This window comes from Pleurodeles waltl, chromosome 2_2 (assembly GCF_031143425.1).
Source record: "Pleurodeles waltl isolate 20211129_DDA chromosome 2_2, aPleWal1.hap1.20221129, whole genome shotgun sequence".
NCBI lineage: Eukaryota > Metazoa > Chordata > Amphibia > Caudata > Salamandridae > Pleurodeles > Pleurodeles waltl.
The window spans coordinates 1026925911-1026951773 of record NC_090439.1 but is presented as its reverse complement, the minus strand read 5'-3'; the positions used below and the strand labels follow the sequence as shown (position 1 = coordinate 1026951773).

Sequence of the window (25863 nt, the reverse complement as noted above, 5' to 3'; positions counted from 1 at the left end):
TGGCCATGGACTTGGTATGGGCAGTGCAGGGGTCACCCTGCCCAGCACTGTTGCAATGTTCACTGTCTGCTTTGTGAACATTGCGAGGGTGCTGGTGCACCCTGTGGGCTACAGCATTGCCGCCGGCTTGATTACGAGTCTAGACAATGCTGTAGCCTGTTTCCCACCAGGCCGGTGGGTGAAAACTGAGGTTTCCACCTGCCGACCTAGCAGGAAACTCTTAATTAATCTGACGGGGTGGTCGCCACGAAGGCGGCGTCCACCCTGTCATAAGTTTGCCAGACGGTCTTTCCTGTCCTCCAAACTCTTAATTAGGCCTTTATCTCATTCTCTCCATGGCACACACTGTGATACTTTGTGTTCTACGGGGACTGTATATCAAAGCAAGAACATCCTTTAAAATCCATATTCGGGTGCATAAATGTCTCCATGGATTGGCAGATGACTCCGTGGCACAAATATAGCACTTAATCTTCACTTGAAACTGAAAACTAGACCACTCCTGTGGTATCTTGATTGAATTGTAAAGTACAGGATGACAGAAGATTTTAGTGCGAGGACCCAAGGTCTCAAGTTCTCTCGTGCTTCAGCTTTGTTAAAATCTGAAACTATGATATTTTTAGTGATCACCTACAGTGCTTCAGACATGAGATATGTAAACATTTGTTGAGCCAGGGCTGAAATGATGCTTTTTTCCACTTTCACTAATCCAAGACTATCACATCTACTCACCCCTTTCCGTGGACTTTATACTCTCCTTCCCCACTGTCCCACCAATTTAGAGTCCCCTGTGCCAAAGAGGTCAGTGTCTCAAACTTTATCATCTCAAAAGCCACTTTCGGTTGCTCGCATCTACTACCCATTTGAAACAACCACACCATCCCTTGAGTCAGAGTAAATGTTCCCAGCAGGCTTCAGAACATCAAAATCCTGTAATCTTAATATATTGAGATGACTAAGGGAAGGTCAGCTGTTTCAATATGTACAAATCATCTTTCTTGGTTTCAGAGGATCTGCCTATCCCAGGACTGAAATATATATTAGGAATGGGGTCTTGAATTGAGACTCACTACCCTAAAATGTAATTGCTTCAGGGCTTAGTGTACCTTATGTTCTCTTCCCCTTTCCCTGTACCGCAAGGATTCACATATAAGAACAGAGAGAATAAACACTGACAAAGCTGATAGGTATGGTTTATTTCAGCATGACCAAAACATTAAATGATTCAACTATACTTTTGAGATGTAAAATAGTCCCTCATACATTGCAGTGCAAGCACTGCTTACAGGGTGGAATGATACATTTGCATGAGGTGGGAGAGAGAGGGACTCTTTCAGATGGGACCCTCTCTGTAGATTTTAAAGAATTGGTTACAAAACAGATGCAGACAGCTGGGCTGTGAAGACAGACCTGAAAAGGTGGCTACAGCTGATTTGACTTGCAATGGTTTTTAGCTGCTTCAATTTGCGCTGCCTGGAATCCTGTGCAGAATTACATGGTCCTAGAGCATTGATGTAATTTAGGGGTTGCTAGGGGACGCAGGTGCAACCTCTGACTTACCCTTTCTACCCCTGGCAATGCCTTTGCGACCCCTGGCTTTGAGAGGTGGCACATTCAGTGCCAGGAACACAGGGGTGGCTCATCCTTATAGATGTCAGTCGGGACTCTATTCTCTTTGGTTTCTGTCATTTTTATTACACTAATAGTGAATAATATATTATTTACTATTAGTGTAATAAAATGGAGTACAATTAGCTAGAATATGCCCTTCCATGGCAGCTGAGGTAAGTAAACAAATGCTTTTAAATGTATGTTGTCTGCGTGCTTGTGGGGGAGAGTGTGTGTGCGAGAGAGTCTATATTAGAGTGCATTTTTGTGCATGTGTATGTGTGTGAGTGAAAGTGAGGGCATAAGGGAGTTTGATGTCATTTCCACTACCCCTGGCATTTCAATTAATTCCATGTACTAAAGCAATCTCAGATTAACTTTATATTCTCCACTTTCTAAAACGGCTGTATTTCGGCATGGGTGGTAAAATATACAGAGGCTCCTACCTTCATGTATAGATCTATAAATGTGCGAAAATAAAACATGCTGCCATAAATGTCTCCTTTGTGTTAGTGGTACAACAGATAAGACAACCTAAAAAGATAATTCTCTTGCCTTTTGCAGCTGTAATTCTGCTCCATGACCAATCTTTCACGTTGCCTTCTGGCTCTTGCAGCAGGCACAGTGATGTCACGTCTCAGGTATAACAGGTTATTGTAGCTGACCAGCTATGGCATTTTCTAATTACAGGTGGCTAAAGATGTCGCATGTCTAATAAAAAATAGAGAGGATTTTATACAGGAATTGCTGGATCTTCTGCACAATATCACATAATAATATTAATAATAATAACAGCAGAAGTATGTGATTAAGTGCTGTATAAAAACAAAGTAATAATAATGTATTATTGTAGGAAGTTGGCTCTGTATATACTATCTAAAAGTGAGAGATAGTGTGCACAGAGTCCAAGGGTTCCCCTTAGAGGTTGATAGTGGCAATAATAGATAATACTAATGCTCTATTTTGTGGTAGTGTGGTCAAGCTGTAGGCTTATCAGAGGGTAGTGTTAAGCATTTGTTGTACACACACAGGCAATAAATGAGAACACACACTCAAAGACTTAACTCCAGGCCGATAGGTTTTTATATAGAAAAATATTATTTTCTTAATTTATTTTAGAACCACAAGATTCAGAATTTAGGTAAGTACATAAATTGTAAGGTACTTCACACAGGTAAGTATGGAACTTTGAATTAAAACAGTAATTTACACAGTTCTGGCAAAAATGGCAATAAGCTATTTTAAAAGTGGAGGTAAGTATTGGTTAGTTTCTCAGGTAAGTAAAGCACTTACAAGTTCAGTCTCCTGGGCATAGGCAGCCCCCGTTGGAGGCTAAAGTCAACCCCAAACACACAGCACCAGCAACTCAGGGCCGGTCAGGTGCAGAGGTCAAAGTAAGGCCCAAATAACATAGGTGCCTATGGAGAACAGGGGTGCTCCGGTTCCAGTCTGCTGGCAGGTAAGTACCTGCATCCTCGAGGAGCAGACCAGGGGGGTTTTGTAGAGAACTGGGGGGGTCCCAAACAGGCACACAAAATACACCCTCAGCGGCACAGGGGCGGCCGGGTGCAGTGTGAAAAGTAGGTGTCGGGTTGTAGATAGGAATCAATGGAGAGACCTGGGGGTCAGGTGCAGAGTGTTGAGACTCGCGCTTCGGGAGTGAGGCTTGAGTCTCTTAAAAGATGGTTTCTTTGTTGTAGGTTTGGACAGAGCCGCTGTCCACTGGAGTTTCTTGGTCCTTTGGGTGCAGGTCAGTCCTTTGAGTCCTCAGAGGTCGCTGGTCACTGTGCAGGTTCTCTGAGTCTGGAGACAGACCGGTAATGCTGGGGCCAAGTCAGTTGTCGTCTCCGTCGTCTCTGTGGGGCTTTCAGGTCAGCAGTCCTTCTTCTTGTTTCAGGTTGCAGGAATCTGGTTTCCTGGGTTCTGGGTCGCCCCTAAATACTCAATTTAGGGGGGTGTTTAGGTCTGTGGGCAGTAGCCAATGGCTACTGTCCTTGAGGGTGACTACACTCTCTTTGTGCCTCCTCCCTGTGGGGCGGGGGGCACATCCCTAATCCTATTGGGGGGAATCCTCCAAAACAAGATGGAGGATTTCCTAAGGCAGGGGTCAACTCAGCACAGAACACCTTAGGGGCTGTCCTGGCTGGAGGGTGACTCCTCCTTGTTTTTCTCAATATCTCCTCCAGACTTGCCGCCAAAAGTGGTGGCTGTGTCCGGGGGGGGGCGGGCATCTCCACTAGCTGGAGTGCCCTGGGGCATTGTAACATGAAGCCTGAGCCTTTCAGGCTCAAAGCTAGGTGTTACAGTTCCTGCAGGGTGAGGTGTGAAGCACCTTCACCCAGTGCAGCCTTTGTTTCTGGCCTCAGAGAGCACAAAGGCTCTCACCCCATGGGGTCAGAAACTCGTCTCAGTGGCAGGCTGGCACAGACCTGTCAGTCCTGCACTGAAGGATTGGGTAAAATATAGGGGGCATCTCTAAGATGCCCGCTGTGAGTATTTTTTAATAAATCCAGCTCTGGCAACAGTCTGGGTTTATTATTCTGAGAAGTTTGATACCAAACTTCCCAGTATTCAGTGTAGCCATTATGGAACTGTGGAGTTTGTTTTGACAAACTCCCAGACCATATACTTAATATGGCTACCCTGCACTTACAATGTCTAAGTAATGACTTAGATACTGTAGGGGCATAGTGCTCATGCAGCTATACCCTCACCTGTAGTATAGTGCACCCTGCCTTACGGTTGTAAGGCCTGCTAGAGGGGTGACCTACCTATGCCACAGGCAGTGGGTTGTGGGCATGGCACCCTGAGGGGGATGCCATGTCGACTTTGCCTTTTTCTCCTCACCTACACATACAATTTGCACTGGCAGTGTGCATGTGCTAGGGGAGGGGTCCCTTAGGGTGGCACAACACATGATGCAGCCCGTAGGGACCTTCCCTGGTCACAGGGTCCTTTGTACCACTGGTACCTTTTACAAGGGACTTATCTGGGTGCCAGTGGTGTGCCAGTTGCGGAAACAATGGTAAATTTTTTGTGAAAGAACACTGGTGCTGGGGTCTGGTTAGCAGGGTCCCAGCACACTTCTTAGTCAAGTCAGCATCAATATCAGGCATAAAGTGGGGGATAACTGCAACAGGGAGCCATTTTCCTACAATTATTTTTAAATATATTAATGTTATCATTATTATATTAATATTACCACTACTAATAATAATGATAATATTTTTTACAGCAGTTAATTCCGATCTACACTCCTGCTGTTTCTGCTTGATATGAATAATAGGGTTTATAATAATTATAATAATAAAAATAATAGTCATCATCCTCGTCATTGTTTTTACAGCACTTAATTTCACACTGCACTTCTGCCATTTCTAAGTGATGTGAATAACATTATTTTCATTCTTTCTTATTATTGTTCATAATAACAATACCATTGATACCAATATTAATAATAAAAATCATCATGATTTGTTGTTGTACAACACATAGGCGGTCATTCCTACCTTGGCGGGCGGCGGTCGTCGCCTGCCTGGCGGGAACCGCCAGAAGACGGTACCGCGGTCAAAAGACCGCGGCGGTCATTCTGACTTTCCCGCTGGGCTGGCGGGCGACCGCCAAAAGGCCGCCCGCCCGGCCAGCAGGAAAGCACCAGCAACGAGGAAGCCGGCTCCGAATGGAGCCGGCGGAGTTGCTGGTGTGCGACGGGTGCAGTTGCACCCGTCGCGATTTTCAGTGTCTGCCAAGCAGACACTGAAAATCAATGTGGGGCCCTGTTAGGGGGCCCCTGCAGTGCCCATGCCAGTGGCATGGGCACTGCAGGGGCCCCACGACACCCGTTCCCGCCAGCCAGGTTCTGGCGGTGAAAACCGCCAGAACTAGGCTGGCGGGAAGGGGGTCGGAATCCCCATAGCGGCGCTGCTTGCAGCGCCGCCGTGGAGGATTCACAGTGGCAGCGGGAAGCCGGTGGGAAACCGCCGGCTTCCCTTTTCTGACCGCGGCTTTACTGCCACGGTCAGAATAGCCCCAGAAGCACCGCCAGCCTGTTGGCGGTGCTTCCTCCGTCCCCTACCATGGCGGTCTCGGACCGCCAGGGTAGGAATGACCCCCATAATCCCACACTTCTGCTCTTTCTATGTAATGTAAATAACAGGTTTTACTATTACCCAATTTAACGCTACTCTTATTTACCAACATCAAAAGGATGAAAGGCTAAATTTGGATTTGCTGAGACTCTAACTAGTGACCTGCACCCCAATACACATTTAATCGATTAGCATATTTCTCATCCTGCTGGCTTAAACTAAGAGAAAATGAGTTGCTGTACATAACCTCTTACGGCAACAGTGGTGTTTCTGTGTGTACAACATATGTACCAATGAGTAGGCAAAGTGGTTGCATTTAAATGTTTCTTTTCTGGCATGGATCTGGCTGTCCTGGACCTATGTCAGATACTCATTTGCAACAACAGGCACCACTCCCACCATGTCACAGGTCTGATAACCCAAGGATTTGCAAGAATGACAGTATGCCGAATCAGCCCCAAAGAGCTATGCGGACAAGATAGGGAAGCATGGGAAGCCCTTGAAGGGAGAAAAAGGCCAGTATAGGTCTCACTACACAGATGACCACGCCGGCACCTCTATCACCAGTGATCAATAATCTGTGCCCCACTGCTGATGACTAAACGTTGCCCCGTTGCCACATGTTATGCCACCTCTTGTATCTTCAGCAGAGTCCTACAACAGTTTTATTATAGCCCCTCCCCACATTTATGTATGTGTTCACAAAGCTATCTTTGCAAGTCGTTATCTTTTTTTATATTTTAGACAAATATCAGGAAAACAGCATTAAGTATTACCCTATGTTAAAATGGCCTCCAAGCCATTACGTGGAATGCATTTTCAGAAAGTGCGATTTGAGGACCTTAGCATAATAATTTGACTCTCTCCTGCAGATAATTGTGAGTTTTCGCATGGTCAAGGACGGTGGACATCACGCAACAGAAGACTAGTCTTTAATGCCACACGATCTCCCAGGCATCTGGCAGTCCTAAGCCCAATAAAAGCGCGCCTTGCTCTATCTCCGAAGGTTCACAATGCAATGCCTGGATACTTCTGTGAAAGAAATCTGAGAGATTTTGGTAGGTCACCAGTTATTATTTCTTTAGTTATTTCCCTCCTAGGATGGATTGGGGAGACATGTTTCAGAATTGGTGGAGGCGATACTAGGATTTCTTTTGAGTAGGTGACAAGGCACCATTCCTACCCCTCGACATAATAATGATGTAGCAAGTGAAGGAGGAACTTTGTGAACGCATATCGGTCTGTAAGGAACCATAACTCTTCTTTGACATACAATATACTCAGTACAGGTGTTTTTCAAAACTTTCACTCATATTACATCCCTCGAATCCGCGGGGCTCCAGCAAAATTTCTGTTTCTACTCTCTTTTAGGTCTGGCATGACACAGCGTTAGCTGTTTGCCAGAGCTCATCTCATGAAGGAAAATAGGAGAGGTTTTGGTCTGGCTCCTTCAGTCATTGTTTCATGGATTCACATTTTCATTAGTCCTGAGGACAGCACAAGTGGGGTGGAGCAATGAGTCCGGCCCCTTCAGCTGTTGCTTTACAGGAAGTGTAATTCACACACGTCGCCTATTCAACATCTGGAGGGTCAGGCTACACGAGAGATGGCTTTTTGCCTGTTTACCTGCATGAGGCAACATAGGAGGGGAAAGTATCAAGAGGCAAAGAAATCCATATTCAACCACAATCAAGGCACACCTGCCCTCCAGGGAACTTTTGCATGTGACATAGTTGGTGAGGACAAAGACATCTGTTGACCACTGCACATGAGAGTGCAGGTTCTCACAAACCTCAGGAACAACTACTGCTAGGTGTGTGCCAGTAACAGTAGGTCCAGAAACCACAGACAGGACAGTGTAGTACATCATAATTCTTTAGCAGAATCATGGTGAGCCCCCTGTCTGCTAGGACTTCCTGATCTTGGTCCAGCCGGTGTGTGCGAGCCTAACGAACTGTAGAAGACTGCCCTCAAGTGACTGCCCTCACGCAGAAGGTAAGTGCAGTGTAGTAGCATTTACGGTGTTCATAGCTGAAACAGCATGTGTGGTGGTCTCTGGCACTGAGCACCACCTTGGATGTACATGCATGCTGTCTGGCACTGATCGTCACCTTGGCATTCACATGACTTCTCAGGGGGCAAATGCAACAGTCACTGTTGTACAGGGATGTACCACGCTGGAGGCATGAAAGACTATTCCTGATGCTTGCTTTTATGTGTTAACATGCAAAATTTGCTTCGAGGTGCTGATGGCTCTGATGCATGAAATGCACAAATTAATGTACAATATACAGACAAGTATGAGCATGTGTCAAAAGGTTTGAGAGCAATGGCCAGGTGCCAAGTGATTCCACTTCTCTTCTCCAGCGACTCACTTACCCCAGGGATACATACTGACGTGCAGCACCTCTGCATCTGTCATGAGTGGCCTGATGCTCAAGCCAGTGGCTGCAGTGACCTCCCCCTGGCCAGGTAGAAAGTGTACAAGTGCTCTTCTGCCATTAGGGGAGTTGCTTGGGCTGCTAGGCACTATCACAGCAAATAAGGCAATGGAAGTGTGTCAACACAAAATGAAGGCGAGTCACTCAAAGAGTCAGTTCTGCAGGAGCAGTACCATCTATGTAAGATTATGTTTGCAAGAAGGGCAGTTCTTTCATCAGCAGTGGCATCAGGGATGAAATGGGGGGACGGCTTTACCAGGCTTATGAGTTTAACTGGGTGCTCTAGTGGTTCTGGCAGCGCAATGGTATCAGGGCAAAAGCCGTAGGCCATTGGGACTCTTCCTTGGGCACCTTCTTTGACAGAGCCAGGGAATTTCACAGTCCTGTTGGTTCAGCCGCCAGGATGGTTGGCATGCATAACTCTGCTTAGTGGCATATAGGTAGCAAACATTAACCAGGTAGGGGTTGAGTCCCTCTGCAATAGCATGGTGGTGTATTGCACAGCATGAAGCTGTCAAGGGGTTGGTCTAATACTGAAGGATGTGGTGAAGATAGAACGTGACCCAGAAGGGCTTGGTCAGTGTGCCTAAATCAAGAAAAGGCATGGGCAGGGCCACAGCTTGTTTCAGAATATATCAAGTTTAGCAGGACCAAAGGCAACATTTTCCAAGTTTCCAATATGAAATCTTTCAAAACGGTGTTGACATAAACCCACACAGTAGATAGGCTGTAAATGATAGAATATTATTCCTTATCCTGACCCAGCTAAGGGAGAAACACACTAAAAGAGATGATTAATAGTTATAATAGTTCATAGTAATGCCCACCACAATATTCCTTGTATGGGTTAGTGTATTTAACACTGACTGATTTCTCCCACACATCTTTTCGTAGGGGCTATTAATCCATAGAGTGTCACACTCCAAATCATCACTCATCCTTAAAATAAGAAACCATAGTCATATTTAGACATATTGATTCCACTACTAAAGGGGTTTGCCAGGTGCTATTGTGTCACGCTAACAATCTGGGGATCTCCTATATTGATGTGTTCATTAACATGTGGATTCAAAAACAAACGCAAGAATATGTATAGGCCTGGAATCAACACAAAGGATATACTAAAAACCATGGTATAAACTGAGCAACAGTCCCAGTTTGTTAACCTGTTAAGGAACAATAAAAATTAATGTTATGGTCAATCTTCAAACTTAATCTGTTCTACTGGATGACCTATCAGCATTGTAGTTGACTAGTTTTAGCACATTTAGTAGCTAACCAGTGTTGTGCCTTCTTCAGAACAACTATTAGTCCAGGTGAAAATTTATGAAGTACGCTTTTCAGATCAAGAACCGCACAAAGCAGTATATGATAGAAGAAACAGGTGACAATCAAATCGTGCACCAAGGTTCCCATCTGAAGGAGTGGGAATCGGGCCAGGCCTTACTCAAGGGGCTACCATCTAGAAGTCCAACTGAAGAGAGGTCTTCCAAGTATGAGGACTTTGTTTTGTCCCCATTGAGTTTTAGGTGCAGTGGCAGACACTACGGAGGCAACAGATAAAATATGGGTTTGAAAATTGTCAGCAGCTGAATGGTAATTGGTAGACAATGGGTTACTGGGTGACTGGGCTGTGAGGCCTGGTCAAGCAGAAACCACAATCCTAGTCAGGGTAAGGCACAAGCAACCCCAGATTAACTTGTGCTCACTCTTCTGGTTGCTCAGACTAGTCTGACTTAACTTGGAGGCAATGTGTAAAGTATTTATGCAACACTTCACACAGTAAAACAGTGAAAATCCAACACAGAAAGATTTCACGCCAGATTAGAAAAATAGAGCTTAATTTGATGAATGAAACAAGACCAAAACAACTAAAGAAACAATCAGTAAAACCAGAGTTATGAATTTTTAAAGAATAAACTGCAATATAACACCTAAAACCAGAAAGCGCCATTCGTGGCTATCTGGCCACGGAGCGGTGGTTCGATTAGTCCTGCTGAAGTCCTACCTTCTTAAGTTTTGTGCCAAGTGTCCAGTTTGCGTAGAAGATGTTCGCTGGAAGCAAGGAAAGCATCACTGGTGATGGTCGGCATGCTACAAGGAGCAGGCTAGGTGTCACAGACGGGCAGGCTGGAGCCAGGCAAACCACCTGAGTGTATAATGGCTCATGCGGATTCTCCGTGCAAGCGGAGCAGTTCCAGTGTGAAAGGGCTCGTTTGGTTGCAAAGAGCCCAAAAGCTTGGCTTTCAGAGCTTGAGAGCCCCACTAAGGGCCCAGGACCTGAGAGATGACCTTTAGGGGTCTGGAACTTGCTCAAGATGGGGGTTCAGGAGCTGTGGGGAGGGGCAGAAACAATATGAATGTCGGGACAAGAAGTGAAAGGCCAGATTGAGTTGCATTAGTAGATCTGTTTTTACAGAGACACTTTTTGAACAGGCTCAAAGAGAGTGGCGGGCAGTGGGTATCCTAGACAGACTATTGGAATGGAGATGAGCCGAAGTGTGGTGTGCATGGTCACGGCGTTAGAGCCGTTATCCTAGGATCGAGCCAGAGTGGTGCGGAGGCGGCTAGGTTAGGTCCCTGTGCAGCCTGCATTACTCCATTACTCTGCGTGCTCCACTGCCTATCAGACCTCTCTGCCCTCTGACCTCCCTGCAGTGCCTTGCTGGCTTCGCTTTGCTTAATTTTGCCTTACACGACCCCCCCGCCAGGGTCATGTCTACCTCCAAGGATTGCACCAAGGATTACTTTCTGAGCGGAGGCTCTAGCAGGTTCTAGAGGCCTCAGAAGGATTACACCTGTGGGTTGATAGGAGGGACTCTGTGTGTAACTTTGTGCAGTTTTGTGTGTAGTTCGAGCCTGTTAGTCCCTGGTTCGCCTTCCATTGGGCACTATGAAAAAACAATATCTCAAAATAACATAGGGAGGAGACAGGGAAAAACAACACTGCCTCTCCAGCCATTATTTGTCAACCCATTGAGGTCAGCTTCCATGCCAACAGGGGAATCTATTGAGTCTATGGAAGAAGCACTTATAGCTCCTGCCCTTCTCACTGAATTTTCCTGTATGCCTCCTTCTTTTACCCCTTTTACCTCCTCACAGTTAACTCATCTTAATCAGAGTGGGGACATGAAGAGACAAGCTTTGATCTCTGCACATCAAGATGTTGTAAACTTGTGTGACCGCCCTGCCGCTATGAATACTCTAACCTCGGCGACTGGGATCAATGCAGGACCTGATGTTTGGCCTGGTGCAGGGTCCGCTGTCGCCTCTTGTTTTTCTTCTCCACAGCCCAGAAGAGTAGCCGTAGTTACATCCATAGTTGCAACCAGTCCTACCTTGGAAAACATGTTTGTTTGTTTGCGAGCTAGAAGAGACTTCTGACTCGGAATCCCTCTATGGAGTTGACCCACAGTTGTAGTCGTTTGATGTTTCTGATGCGTCTGATGCGTCTGATGCGTCTGATGCGTCCAGGGATAGGGATAATAATAAGGCATGCCCTCTTCCCCCTAACCAAACGGGGGTCTCGTCTGGACCAAGGAATAGCCCGAGAGGGGGCTATTCATTCTTCAACACTTTGAATGATTTAAGCCTTCTATATGAGATGACGATTTTGGAGGAGGGCACACCTAAAGGATTAGCACTTCAAACATGTTAAATACCTCTACTTCTACTTCAGCCATGAAGGAAATAAGTAGCCAAGTAAATGGACCAGTTCTGCAGGAGGATCCACTTGAGACAATTACTCTCCTGGCGTACCCAGTCGTACAGGCAGTGGAAGCAATTACATTAACCTTGACCAAAATGGCTGATACCATGGGCAGCCTGTTGCAGCAAACAAATAACCTTGCTAAAGGGTATAACAACTGAGCTCCAAATAGCGCACAATCTTCAAGAGAACCTTTTACAAAAATAGAAATGTCTGGACAAGTTGGAATTTTATCTTGCGAACCTGACGAGCCTGGACGATATAGTTGCCTTATTACAAATGTTACAGAAGAAAGCACAAAAACAGGACCTGCCACAAGCCAAATCATATAAGTTACTGCTCGAGTCAAGTACAGATGTCAAACAATGTGTTACTGATGTGATTAACAACAGAGCTCCATCTCACTGTCAAGCTAATTCCTCCAATATCTCCAACACTATTACTGACGACTAATCAGCTACAAATCCTCCCCAAAATGAGAAGGGTGGCAGCCCAGAACCTGAGTCGCCCACTACTGATTCAGATAGTAGGGAAGTTTTTTTTTGTTAAACTTTCTTTATTGGCGTTTTTGTGGTACATTATAATATGCATTTCAAAAGAACATATGGATATGCATTTCAAAAGAACATATGGGATGACATATCTCACTGTGTGTTGCATCCGACCTTATCAACCGCTGGACACGACTTACAATGACATCTTATCGAGAAGCAGTCTGTATATTTTGCACGATCAAACCATATAATAGCATGACAGCAAGTCCCAAGTAACTAATATAAACAAGAAAAACAAAACATAACAACAAAACGTGTGTCTTATCTCACTCAGCGTGGTCAACGAACCCCGGGATGTTCCACCCAGGGAGTTGCTCTGCTTTCCTCAGGTGCACCTTGTTCCACCGTGCCCATCCCCTACAAAATCACTCCCCCACACATGAAAGAGATGCAGCACCCTGAGATGTGGGCTACAGGCTGTAAGAGGCAGGCCGCTGGAGAGGAACCCCACCAGGGGGTCCCATATATAGTCAAAGCTTCTTCTCGATTCAGCCAATTTATCTGTTAAGCGTTCCATGGAGGCTGTGCCACAATCTAGTGTACCACAGTGCTATGGGGGGGATCTGTTTTTTTCCAGTATGACGCTAAAGCTGTCTTCACAGCTCCCAATGCTAACCACATAATGGAGCGGTCTCCCAGAGTTTGGTATTGCAGGTCTGGGGCAAGTATACCTAGCAAAATGTGTGCTTGACATGTTGGGATGGGGTAACGCAGAATCTCTTTTAAGTGTGACACGATTTCCTCCCAGTAGGGGTGAATAGCTGGGCAATCCCACCAGATATGTCGAAATTACCCAGCATACCACAGCCCTGCCAACATCTATCAGGCACTTGGGGATACATTTTTAAAAGTTTTTCTGGGTAAAGGTACCAATTGTAAAGTAGTTTATAGTGTGCTTCTCTAGCCCCCATTTAACGATTATATTTAGTTATATTGTGGAATAATAGGCTCCAGTGACCATCCTCTATTGTGGAGCCAAATACCTGCTCCCAAAAAGTAATATGTCGAGGGCTGAAAGTGCGCTGTGCCGAAGTCAGAAGTTTATACAATGTGGAGATGCTACCCTCCGCTACCCCTCATTGTTGGACAAATTTTTCAATCGGAAGAAGATCCCTGGTGGCCACGAGTCCCAGATGAGGCTGTGTGACCCAGTGTTTCAACTGAGTGTAATGGAAGTGTTCAGATTGGGGCAGCCAAAAGTCTCTGCAGCAGTTTTCAAATGTGCATATATTTTCCCCATGAAACAAATCCGCGATCCGCAGACACCCTTCTTCCCTCCATCTATCAAATGGTGTTACTCCTGGGGGAAAGGCCACATTATAATGGATGGTGGTGTGCCGTGAGGGAAAAGGCGTTACTTCGGATGCTCTTGTTACTGTGTCCCATACTTTAAGTGTGGTGGGTGTAAGGGGTACTGAGGTAAGCCTTCTTTGGTCGATCCATTCTAGGTTTCCACAGTATGTCCCATATTGTCCATCTCTTCACTGCCCTGTCCATGTGCAGCCACAATTTGTCCGATTCGCAAAGTGACCACTCTGCGATGATGCGGAGTTGGGCCGCTCTATAGTACACTAGAAAATCGGGTAGTGCTAAGCCTCCTTTATACCTGGAGCATGTAAGCAGTTTATTAGAAAGTCTGGCCCTGTTTCCTTGCCATATGAATCAGGTGATCATTGTACGGGCCTCTTTAAAAAAGTCTTTGGGGATATCGATAGGCAGGCTTTGGAACATATATACAAAACGGGGGCGTACCGTCATCTTAATGGTATTGATACGTCCCAGCCAAATAAGCCAGAGAGACGAACATCTCTTAAAGTCAGTTTGCATGTTTTTGAGGAGGGGTGGGAAGTTGGCTTTAAACAAGTCAGCGACCTTTGGGGTAATTTTGATGTCTAAGTAAGTGATCTCCTTTTTGGCCGAAACAAAATGATGTTTCGGACGCTATCTCCCCAATCTCAAAATGTCAAATTGAGCAGATATGATTTTCCCTTATTCACCTTAAAGCCCGCTACTTGCTCAAGAGCAAGTTCCTCCTGGATTGTCGGTAGGTGTCAACATCGGGACAATGCGCGCTCTACGGGCAACTAAAATGAAAAAACCCAGTCTTTATTCAAGAGCATAATTCATGCATTGTGTTTATATGCCTTTGCATTGCAGAGTTTTACCTTGAAACCACTATTAATGATGTTTGCAAATAATGTTTATTTGCAAGGTATTGCTGCAGGCTTACAGAGTGTATCAGGGTGTGGTCCCTTTCTAGGACCTTCTAGAAGCTTTCCCTGCAGCATGACTGGGTGTGGTTTGTGGGCTGGGCCAGACTATATATATCTCTATATAAGGGAGCCAGCCCAGCTCCACGTGCTCACTATTCAGAGGTCCTGGTGCAGAGCAGCAGCAACTTCCTGAGCTCCTGTTCCGGAGGCCTACTTTGACCTTCCAGGCCTTGCCCTTCATTGTATTGGTGATCCTTGAACAGGGCGGTAAGACGGAGGTCGGGCTGGGCCCCGACCCCGTTTTCAAAGGCATTCGAGTTTTTGTGCCTAGCTTTCATGTTGAAAGATTTTGCTTGTGCGTGTGAATGTGCTCGTGGTTTCTGGCATTTACATGTTGGTATTCGAATTAGCAAGGCGCGCAATTCATTCTTGGCATTTGACTTTTGAGATTCGGGTTGGCAACAGTGTGCGCGACCATTTCTTGACATTTGCATATTGGCTTTCGAATCGGCAAGACGCGCGATTCATTCCTGGCATTAAACTTTTGTTATTCAGTGTGAGTTACCATTTCTTGCCATTTGCATGGTGGCATTCGAATCGGCAAGACGTGCGATTCATTCCTTGCATTTAACTCGTGATACTCATTGTGCGCGACCATTTCTTGGCATTTGCATGGTGGCATTGGAATCAGCAGTGTGCATAATTCATTCCCGCATTTAAACCTTGATGTTCAGATCGCTTACAGAGTGCGCGATCATTTCATGGCATTTGCATATTCCTGTTGGAATCGGCAGTGCGCGCGATTCATTCCCGCATTCGAACCTTGATGTTCAGATCGCGTAAAGCGGGCGCGATCATTTAATGGCATTTGCATATTCCTGTTGGAATTGGCAGTGTGCGCGATTCATTCCTGCATTTAAACCTTGATGTTCAGATCGCTTACAGAGTGCGCAATCATTTTATGGCGTTTGCATATTCCTGTTGGAATCGGCAGTGTGCGCAATTCATTCCCGCATTTAAACCTTGATGTCCAGATCGCTTACAGAGTGCGCGATCATTTCATGACATTTGCATATTGCTGTTGGAATCGGCAGTGTGCGCGATTCATTACCGCATTTAAACCTTGATGTTCAGATCACTTACAGAGTGCGCAATCATTTCATGGCATTTGCATATACTTGTTGGAATCGGCAGTGTGCGCAATTCATTTCCCGCATTTAAATCTAGGTGTTCAGATCGCTTACAGTGTGCGCAATCATTTCATGGCAATTAAAACTTTGAAGTGCACACAATTATCCAGGGCCTTTGAATTTTCTGCAAAGGTGCTAAATTCAAGATGTTACATTCTTTGTGCATATTAAGTCCTTAGTACAATTCCTATTGTTTTCCAGGGAATGTTTCAGATTACCTTTTGTCCTCATGTAAAGATGCAATGTTTGTTCTGAAACATTATTCTAGAAGGTTCTTATATTCCTAGACAGTATGTAACAATTCATGAAAAGTTCTTATGAAACATTGTGTTAACCATTCTTGATTCCTTTCCAAGTACCTAGATTTCTTGAGGTTTAGTTAGAGTCTAGTTCTAGGTCATTCATGTTTCTTCAGTCTAAGTGTTATTTAAGTTCCGAGTATCATTGAACTCTAGATTCAACAAAGTGTTATTTCATGTTCCGAGTATCATTGAACTCTAGATTCAACAGAGTGTTATTTCATGTTCCGAGTATCATTGAACTCTAGATTCAACAGAGTGTTATTTCATGTTCCGAGTATCATTGAACTCTAGATTCAACAGAGTGTTGTGTTATTTCATGTTCCGAGTATCATTGAACTCTAGATTCAACAGAGTGTTATTTCATGTTCCGAGTATCATTGAACCCTAGATTCAACATAGTGTTATTTCATGTTCCGAGTATCATTGAACTCTAGATTCAACAGAGTGTTATTTCATGTTCTGAGTATCATACGACCCTAGATTCAACAGAGAGTTTTTATGAACCTCAATGTGATTATATCTTGATATTGTGTTGCTTAACCTTTGCTTCCTCCAGGTCTCCTTCCCAGCTGTTCCCTTCCTAATCCCCGTTTCCCCACTTGGAGTCTCTTAGGCTCTGTGACATTTCTATCAGAGTTTTGGAGCTGTCTTGTGGTGGACATGTTGGGAACGTGCGCAGACCCAGAGGATCTGGTCTCCCTGACAGTAGGGTCGTTCGGGGATCAGTAACAAAAAGTAAAATGTCATCCGCAAACAATTAAATTTTATGCTGGTCGGGACCAAACCGGATTCCCTGGAATCTCGGCTGTATCCTCATCCTCGCTGATAGGGGTTCCACACTGAGTGCAAACAGAGTGGGGAGAGAGGATAACCTTGCCTCGTTCCCTGTGTCAGTTTAAAAAAAAGTCGGACGCCACCGCGTTTACCAATATTCATGAGTAATTGCTCATTACCATTGCTATGAACTGGTCACTGAACCCAAACTGCCACAAAGTAGCCACCAAGAAGGACCACTCCACCCGATCAAAAGCCTTCTCGGCGTCTAGCGCCAGTAGCATCGCCGGTATCTGTTTCTTTGTCATTTTTCCCATCAGATGAATTACTCGTCTTAGGTTATCGTCCGATTTGCGGCCTTTAACGAAACCTGATTGGTCAAGGTGTATCACGTCTGGTAGCACCTCCTCAAGCCTCTTGGCCAGGATTTTAGAGTATAATTTTGCGTCTAGATTTAGTAGGGCAGTAGGTCTGTAAGAGGCATAGAACTGAGGTTCTTTCCCAGCCTTGTGGATAAGTGTGATTAGGGCTTCTCCGATGGTCGGGGACAATGTATGCCCCCTTCTCACGTGATTGAACAAATCAGTGAGGTGCTGTGTTAGCTCCGCACTGAAGGTTTTGTAGAAATGGGCATTAAACCCATCTGGACCCGGTGCTTTGTGTAGAGGGAGAGAGACGATGGCCGTCTGCACTTCGTCTGTTGTAAAAGGAGCCATCAAGGTGTCATTGGTATCTTGGGATACCTGCGGAAGGTTTGATTTTTGAGGTATGTGCCTTGTGTTATAGGGTGTCTGGCCTGGGTGACTTGTACAGTCGGGTATAGAAATCTCTAAAGGCTCAAGCTTTTCCCTCATCTGAATAATGTTCCCCTGACTCATCATGTAATTGAGCAATGTAGTCCCTAGCTTGTTTGGTGCGTAATTGTCTTGCCAGAAGTGTGCCTATTTCATTCCCCTTTTATAATGAGTTTTCTTGAGTCTTAGCATTGCGATTTGTTCTCTATTCGTGTATATGGATTGTAGTTTTCCTTTGATGGAGGTCACCTTCTTCTGCGAAAGTCAAGTGGGGGAGTGTTTGTGGGCCTGTTCTGCAACCGTCAGTTCGTTTTCTAGAGTCTGTCTTTCGTTGGCCTTTAAATAGTGTAGCGAAGTTGCTAATGAAATGCATTTACCCCTTATGACTGCCTTGAATGCATCCCAATCAGTGTGGGGGGAGGTGTCCGCAGCGACATTACTCTGAAAAAAGTCTCTAATATCCCTCCGCAATATGTCCCGGAGCATTGGGTCGTGGGTTAGAACGTTTGGGAAGTACCATCTACGAAATTTAGAGCGCGAGGTGGGCCAGTAAAATCCAGTCCCCACCGGAGCATAATCAGATATGATAATTGGGTGGATATTTGCTATTCTCAGTGCCTGTCGAAGGGGTTGACTCATGAATATATAGTCTATCCTTGAATAGGATCTGTGTGAGTGGGAGAAGAAAGGATAGTCCCTCACCATGGGGTTGAGGGTACGCCATGTGTCGAAAAGACCCAACCTGTTGAGGGCCGTTTTAACATTCTTTGCAAAGGAACTTTCTTGCACTCCCTGGTGATGGGTTGTATCTTGGGTATTGTCCCATATCAGATTGAAATTGCCCAATAAAAGAATATCCCCCTCAGCGAAGCCCTCCAACTTATCCAGAAAACTCAAGAGGAATTGCGTTTGTCCACTGTTGGGAGCATATAGAGTGGCCACCATACATGTCCTCCCACCAAAATTGCCAATGGCCATTAAAAATCTGCCCTCATTATCCTGTTTCGTACCCAGAACCTGGAAGTGGATGGATCTGTGAAACATCAGGGCAACCCCACAATGTTTTGTTGTCGCTGAGGCAGTGTATACCTGCGGGTAGTGTTTGTGGTGTAGTCGATGTCCCTCCCCCTTCTTGAGATGTGTTTCTTGCAGGGCAACAATATCAAAATGATGATCATCAAAGAACTTCCCCTACTGCGACCTCTTGTTAGGGGTGTTCAGCCCCTTGACATTCCATGATAGGAGTTCTAGCATCCTGCTGGTCTAATAGGTATTGCCTTATTTGGGTCAGCCCCTTTCCCTGGTTGCCCCGCGGGCTCCTCCAACCTTCGCCTCCCTCTACAGGACTCTGGAGATATTGTGCACCCCCTTGTAAGCCTATCCACGCCAAGTAAGGACACAAAGTAATAATAAAGAACATAGAAGAACATCAGAACAAATATAAACATGTAGACATGTTGTTGCTGGTTCTCAAACCTCCCTGTGATCTTTATGGACGGGAGTGGATACCCATCCACTCTTGTCCCCCACAGACTCGACTTATTGAAGTCATAAAAGTGTCAATTGTGAGGATCTCCAATCTTTTTTGCCCATGGAGAGAAAAGGAGAACACCTTGACCATTCACCTTGCATTCTTGCAAGTCTCCAATCGGGTTTTCTTGGTCCCCTTATTTGGGGATCCCTCCCCACCATTCCCAATAGCAGTCCCATGATCGGGCCTCTTGCTTAGCCCATAGCAGATCCTGATCCCATTCTCGTTCCTAGTGGGATGCTTTATTTCTTGGGAATCTTTTTCCCCCTCCTCGGTTGCTTCCACTGATCTGTGGAGGTATAAGGCTCCACCTGTCTTTGTGTTCTGCCTGGTGTCTTGGCCGACCCTGCTGAACCACTCTCCTGTAAGCCCAGTGAGACTGCCCCCTCTTCGAAATCCATGAAATGATGTGACTTGTTGTTGAGTTCAAAAGCTAATCCGAAAGGCAATGTCCATCTGTACCTAACATTTTTCTTTCGCAGTGCGTCTGCAATTGGTCGAAATTGCAGCCTTTGGGTCAGCGTTGCTGGAGCAATGTCCTGGAATAATGAGCACTTTGTACCCTGGAAGGACACGGAGTTCTGCTTTCTCGCCTGTTGGAGGATTCGTTCCTTTACTTTGAATGAACTCAGTTTCACAAGGATATCTCTAGGCCTCCTCCCCTTACCTGCGGAGCGGCTCCCTTACCCTATGTACTCACTCCAATTGGACCTCTGGATGATTAATGCCCAGGATGGTGGAAAAGAGACCAACCACGAAGGCCTACAGATCAGCACCTTCACTACCTTCCTCTAGTCCCCTCACTCTAATGTTGTCTCTACGGGAGTGGTTTTCCAAGTATTCGCATTTAAGAAGTGATAATTGGAGTTGCGTCTTGAGGTGAGTAACCTCTCCTTCCATAGGATCCAAGTGCAATCTCCTGAACGTTTGCTTCTAGATCCAGTGTGCGGGTCCCCACTGAATCCATATCAGCTTGAAGAGAGGACAACCGGGTGTTGATGTCCGTTTTGAAAGCATCAAATGTGGCCTTTATGTCGGCCGTGAGTTCTTCACGCAGCTCTGTTTTGAAAGCGCGTAGGGATGTTAGGAGGTCTTCCTTCGTTAGCACCATCTCACCTGTCTGTAGCGAGGTAGATCCACCTGCTCTGGCGGGTGCAAAGTAATTGGAGGCTCTATTAGCTTGTGGCTTCCGTCGAGGCATATGCGCCTCCCCAGGGCATCACTGCCTTCTTGTTCCACACTCCACCTTCAATCGAGGTGCCCGCTGCTGAGTCTGCTGCTCCTGTTGCTGGTGCTCGCCACGCCAATGAGGGGTGGCTCGCTGTGTCTCCGTTTCAGGTTAGGGGGGTGAGCTATGCTGCACTGAGGTCCTGGATGCCCGTGGAGCCTTTCGTGGTGCTCCCCTGTGGCCCGCCATTGGGCGCCATCTTGAAGTCAGGCGGTTTGACCGGTGAGTCCCGTTCTTATTCACCTGGGGACTCACCCTCGCTTCTCACCCTTCACCAATGGGGAGGAGAAAGGACCCCTCTGGCATTCCGTCGATGGTCCCCTGGCCGCTGCCCATCATCCGAGAGAGGCAGGGCCCCGCCCGTTTCAAAGCATGGCCGCACTGCTTCCTTCTATTATGATCGCCCCTCTTCCGAGAGGAGCCCCGCAGCCACTGTCAGTCATAAAAGGTGGCCACCGTACCCCCGCTCCGTACCCGCTTCTGTCGTCAACACGAAACGCAGCAGGACCACGATCAATGGGCTTCCACGCCAGCCTGTCCCTCCGCCGCGGGCCTCAGGCAGTCAGAGCTCTGGCACAGTGTCCAAATCTCGATCTCCCGCACTCCGCACACCCTTCCCGGGGCGGAGCAAATGTTCGGCTCACATTTAGACACTGCTTTCGGTGTGTCTGTGAGGGGTTTGAGAAGAGCCTCTGGAAATCACGTCCGGACGGCCATGTTGGTTGGCCACGCCCCCCTGGAAAGTTTTAACTATCAACTTAACCTCCCCAACAGAAGAGGAGTTTAGACCATATATCAGCAAATGTCACCTAAAGAATTAAGGAAACTAAATAAAAAAACTAAATCTGGAAATTCAATAAATATCGATGGACCTCCAATGAGTAATAAATTTAAATCTCCTCTTTTTCCTATATTTGAGCAGAGAGAAAGGGCAGTTGGGAATACAGAGCCATCTCCTAGTACAGCTGTCGACTCTGCAAATAAAACAGATGATTTTAATTCTTGGTGGGTTTAGCAAATATACTACAATCAAAGAAATTAAAGCAATAGGTGTAACACTGACTTCTAATAGCAGTACAGCTGATGGGAGGGCAACTTGCCTAGGGACTTCTACTCTCGATCAGCTTAACAGCAAAGACACTCAAGTGGACATATCTCCAAAAATCTACAAGACTATTGCGGATGGTTTTTCATCTTTAGCTAACATCCTATCTGACGTTGTTTTTAACCAGGGGTGGCTCCTTCACTATGCCGAAGGAGCTTTGCTCCCCTGGCTGAGTCAGCAGCAGAAAAAAAAATGAAAGTTCATTATTGTTTCTATTTATTTGCTGCTGGCTCAGCCAGCAGTGCAGGGAGGGGCTGGGCCACAGGAGGTAGGAGGAGGAATGGAGAGCGTCTCAGGCCGGCAAAACACACATGCGCACGTAGGTTTCTCCAGCCTGGCTGTGCTTAAGGCAGCCAGGCTGCAGGGGACGGCGGGAGATGGCCTTCTGAGGTAAGTTGTTTTTTTAATATATTTTTTTTCATTTTCCCCCTCCGTCCCTGCCCCCCCTGCCCCTTGAGATCCACGGGGGCCGCTGCTGTTTTTAACACAGACATGAAAACTAAGCCTTCAGTCTTGAGCTCTCAGTGCTGCTCTCAGATGATAGAAACAGCGGAGGATAGCAAATAAATAAATAATACAGCCCTAGCTGGATCGTATAAGCCACTAGATGATCTAAACTGTATTCTTTTGTCACCACAGCGCATGAATAGCATCCCACCATCTGGCCCCGCAGCCTTGACTAATGGTGCTTCAAACCTGGATTTCATCTCTGATTACTTTTCACAAGGTCCACATGACATGATTAAGCTGGGCCAGTGAAGGAATTGTGCAAAGGGGTCTGGCAAAAGAGGCCAAATTAGCATTATGGGGTATTAACAAAGCCAGTAAAGCCAAAGTATCTGTCTATATTGCAAGAAAGACTGGCGTTTTAATCAACATCAATTAATATGTCTCCAGGAAACCTGGTCAACAGTACAAACTTTAAAACTTATGAAATTCAAGCCACCTTGAACTCCTTTGATTAGCCTTTGAGTGGGGTGGTAACATTAGTCCACAATAATACTAGTCTTAAAAGTTTCAGAATTGACACAAAAATTGATTGTTTGCTGTTAGCAGTCCTAGACAATCCCAGGCGAAAACAAATCCTATTAGTAAATGTCTATTTCCCACCTTCAAAAGTGAAGAGCAAAAAAGATATTCAAACTGTGCTAGATGAACTGGAACTAATTCTAGAATAGAATGTCTCAAATTTAGTAATGCTAACCGTGGACTTCAATAATAACTAATTATATTTCGAACGCCAACCCGCCATGGAGGATGATTCTCAAGATTTAGCATGGAATATCTCTGAACCAATTATGGGAAGCTAGTGGGAAAACCTAAGGCCAAAAATGTGTGCTTTATATGGATTCTTTATAGCCCCAAAGCTCTGTGCTCTAAATGGAAGATTCATGTCAGATCAACCAGCAAACCCAGCCTTTGACTCCACAAAATCTCAAAGTATTATTGACTTCACTTTTCTAGACTGCAGTTCTTTTATCTGTGTCACGATTATCAGATTATTTCAAGTAAAGAAAGTGACTAATTCACAACAGATTGTTATTGCTTTGAATTATCATATCCTGAGGCCACATGATCTGTAACTAGAGGGTATAAGTTATTCTACCAATTTAAGATTGATTAAGTGGAACACCAATTTTAATCACAGATTGACACTATTAAATAACCAAAGTTTTTTTTTTAAGCTGTCTACTAACTGGATTAACGATTGAGAAAACTTGTTATACAACATATTTTACTGCATTTCTTCTAGCACAACCAGGGGTATATGAACTATCCCCAAAATTAGGGTCCATTTGACAACGTTTGCAAAAACAAAACGTCAGAAAATATTGAGAGGAATACTAACAAAACCCAATACCTAAGAGATCTTACAATAGAAAATGAAAAGAGATGGTTTCAGCGTGAAATTCAAGAGCTATGCAAGCGATCTCAAGATTTCACTTGGACAGCATTGCACCAATTCTATTAAATCCCACAATTGGAGATTATTTTGGTCCTTAGCTGGTTGGAGCACTAATTCTATAAAACTGGCAACAGATTTCCTTATATCTCATGAGGACTGGAAAAAGCATGTGGAAAACCTATACGGGTGCTGTAGCCCCAAACTCTGGGAGCTTCCAAGTTATAATAACTCGGATCTTGGGATTACCAAGGAGGAAATAAAGGAGTTCGAGAGTTGCAGGTCCGAACAGGACACCTATTGACATGATCAAAACTAACCTTCCGCTCTGGTGCAAGTTATTGTATATTTTGCTTGCAAAGATTTTGGAATGAGGAAATTTCCCTCCTTGCTGGTGAGGTGCTGTCATACATCCACTGCACAAAAAAGGATCAAGGCTGTGCCAAAGCAGCTATTGTCTCATTGCTTTGTTGGATGCTGAAGGGGTTTTTATGTGATAGATCTTCACGCTGGGTGTCCGATTTTCACTTAATTCCTATTGAAAAATCCGGTTTCAGGCAAGGATGCTCGACCACTGACAATATTGTTGTGCTACAACTACTAGTCAACAAAACCCTAAAAAGAAATCTCAGTTTATGTGCATATTACATTGATTAGTCATCAGAGTTTGATAAAGTGAATTGACAATAACTTTGGGAGAAATTGTGCAAATATGGGATTAGCCCCACCATTTTACAGTTTTTAATATTCCCTTCATTATAAAACTTGGGTATAGTTTAAGTTGACAAAAAATGTTTTGTCTCCAAAGATATCCACTGCCAATGGACTGAAATAGGGATGCATTTTAGTGCCACTTGCTGTACATAACGGATTTATCAATCTTTTTAAACTCTCCAGAAGGATTGCCCCTGCCCCCCTCCAAGTTTGGAGGAATACCAATCAGTTACTTGGCATATGCTGACAACATCATCTTATTCTCACTGACCCTGTCGAGACTCCAATTGCAGTTACAGAACCTACAACAATGTCATGATGAAAAGTCGTCCTTAGTAAGACAAAGATTATGATCTTTGAGAAAGTCGGGGGCAGAACTTTGGAAGTACCAAGATACAATTACTTAAGGGCTAGCAGTCAATAACTGACTAAGCTGGACAGGTCATCTTTCAAACTTAAAAAAAGGCCTGGATATTCTTACATTCAGTTAAAAAATGTCTGAGAGCACATGGAGGACATGTGGTTTGTCAGTCTTTAAGGGTGCTGGAGATTAAATTAGTGTCTACATTATTATACAGAGCATTTGTTCTGCCGGAAAAATCTGCAAGCTATCTGGATAAAATTGATATGAAATAGCTCTGATTTTTACTGAACCTCTGCTTATCAGTTGCCTGATGTAAACTACAGTTGGAGTTAACGCTGGTCTCGTTAGCTGTTCATTGCTTAGCGACAATGTTGAACTACTTCTGTGACTGCGCAACATCGAAGAAAAACTCAATGAGATCTCTGATCTACAACAAGGTAATTTGCAACCAAGATATGGGCCTGGGGCTGTGCTTGGGTTCTGTCAATAAAACGATTGTGGGAAACAATTTGCAGTCAATGGCAGATCTTATAAATTTGCCCCATTTGAAGCAGAAGACAATAATCAAACCGGCTCTTTGGAAGCATGCAAGAGCTGCAGATTTACTGACACTGCAGAAACACTGAAAACTCCATTTTATGACAGAATCATGTTCTATACTAAAACAAGAGTATTTACCCTCTAATTTGTATCCAGGAACCAAACAAACATATATGAGATTTTGCTTCCTGTTGATACCAGTAGCTCAAAGTGAGGGGTCTGGAATACTGACTGCTTACCCTCAAAGGCCTGCTGTTTGTACAACTACAAAGAGGAGTTGATTAAGCATTTATTCTGTCTGTGTGCTTATTAGAGCTATAAAGGAAATACCTAAAAAAATATTTAATTCAATCAGTTGTAGATCCATCAGAGAGGCTGTTGTGTATTGTTTTTCCACTACAATTTTATTGGGAAGTTAACTATATTTTTAGATTATGTCTATTGTAGTCTTAATGAATTATGATTGAAATTCTGCTTTTATGGAATATTTGTAGATATGCTTGTGATGTTATGTTATTGTACGGATATTGTAATATATTTTATGTAATAAAGATGTATTCATTAAAAAAGAGCTGTACGGAGCCTGCTATGTCTATAATGCTTAGATCAGGAGACTAGCAGACTAGCCCTTAGAGTCACTCTGGGGTCCTGGGTTCAAGATGGAGTTGCAGGTCCAGTTCTTCTTCCCCAGACAAGAGGGCAGCAGAAGGCAGGTCAGCACAACAAGACAGCAACTCCTTCACAGTAGCGGTCCAGTAGAGTGGCAGTCCTTTCAGCAGCACAGTGGCCCTTCTCCCTGGCAGCG

The 25863-nt window shown here is 44.9% G+C and overlaps 1 protein-coding gene across 1 annotated transcript in view; it reads left to right on the top strand.

The window, feature by feature from the left end:
- The window catches only part of TMEM71 (transmembrane protein 71), a 160771-nt gene that overhangs the window by 131492 nt on the left and 3416 nt on the right, over positions 1–25863 (top strand). Inside the window, exon 8 of the mRNA XM_069220774.1 lies at positions 6569–6754. Coding sequence (XP_069076875.1) covers positions 6569–6754 — 186 coding nt within the window. The remainder of the gene's footprint in view (positions 1–6568; positions 6755–25863) is intronic.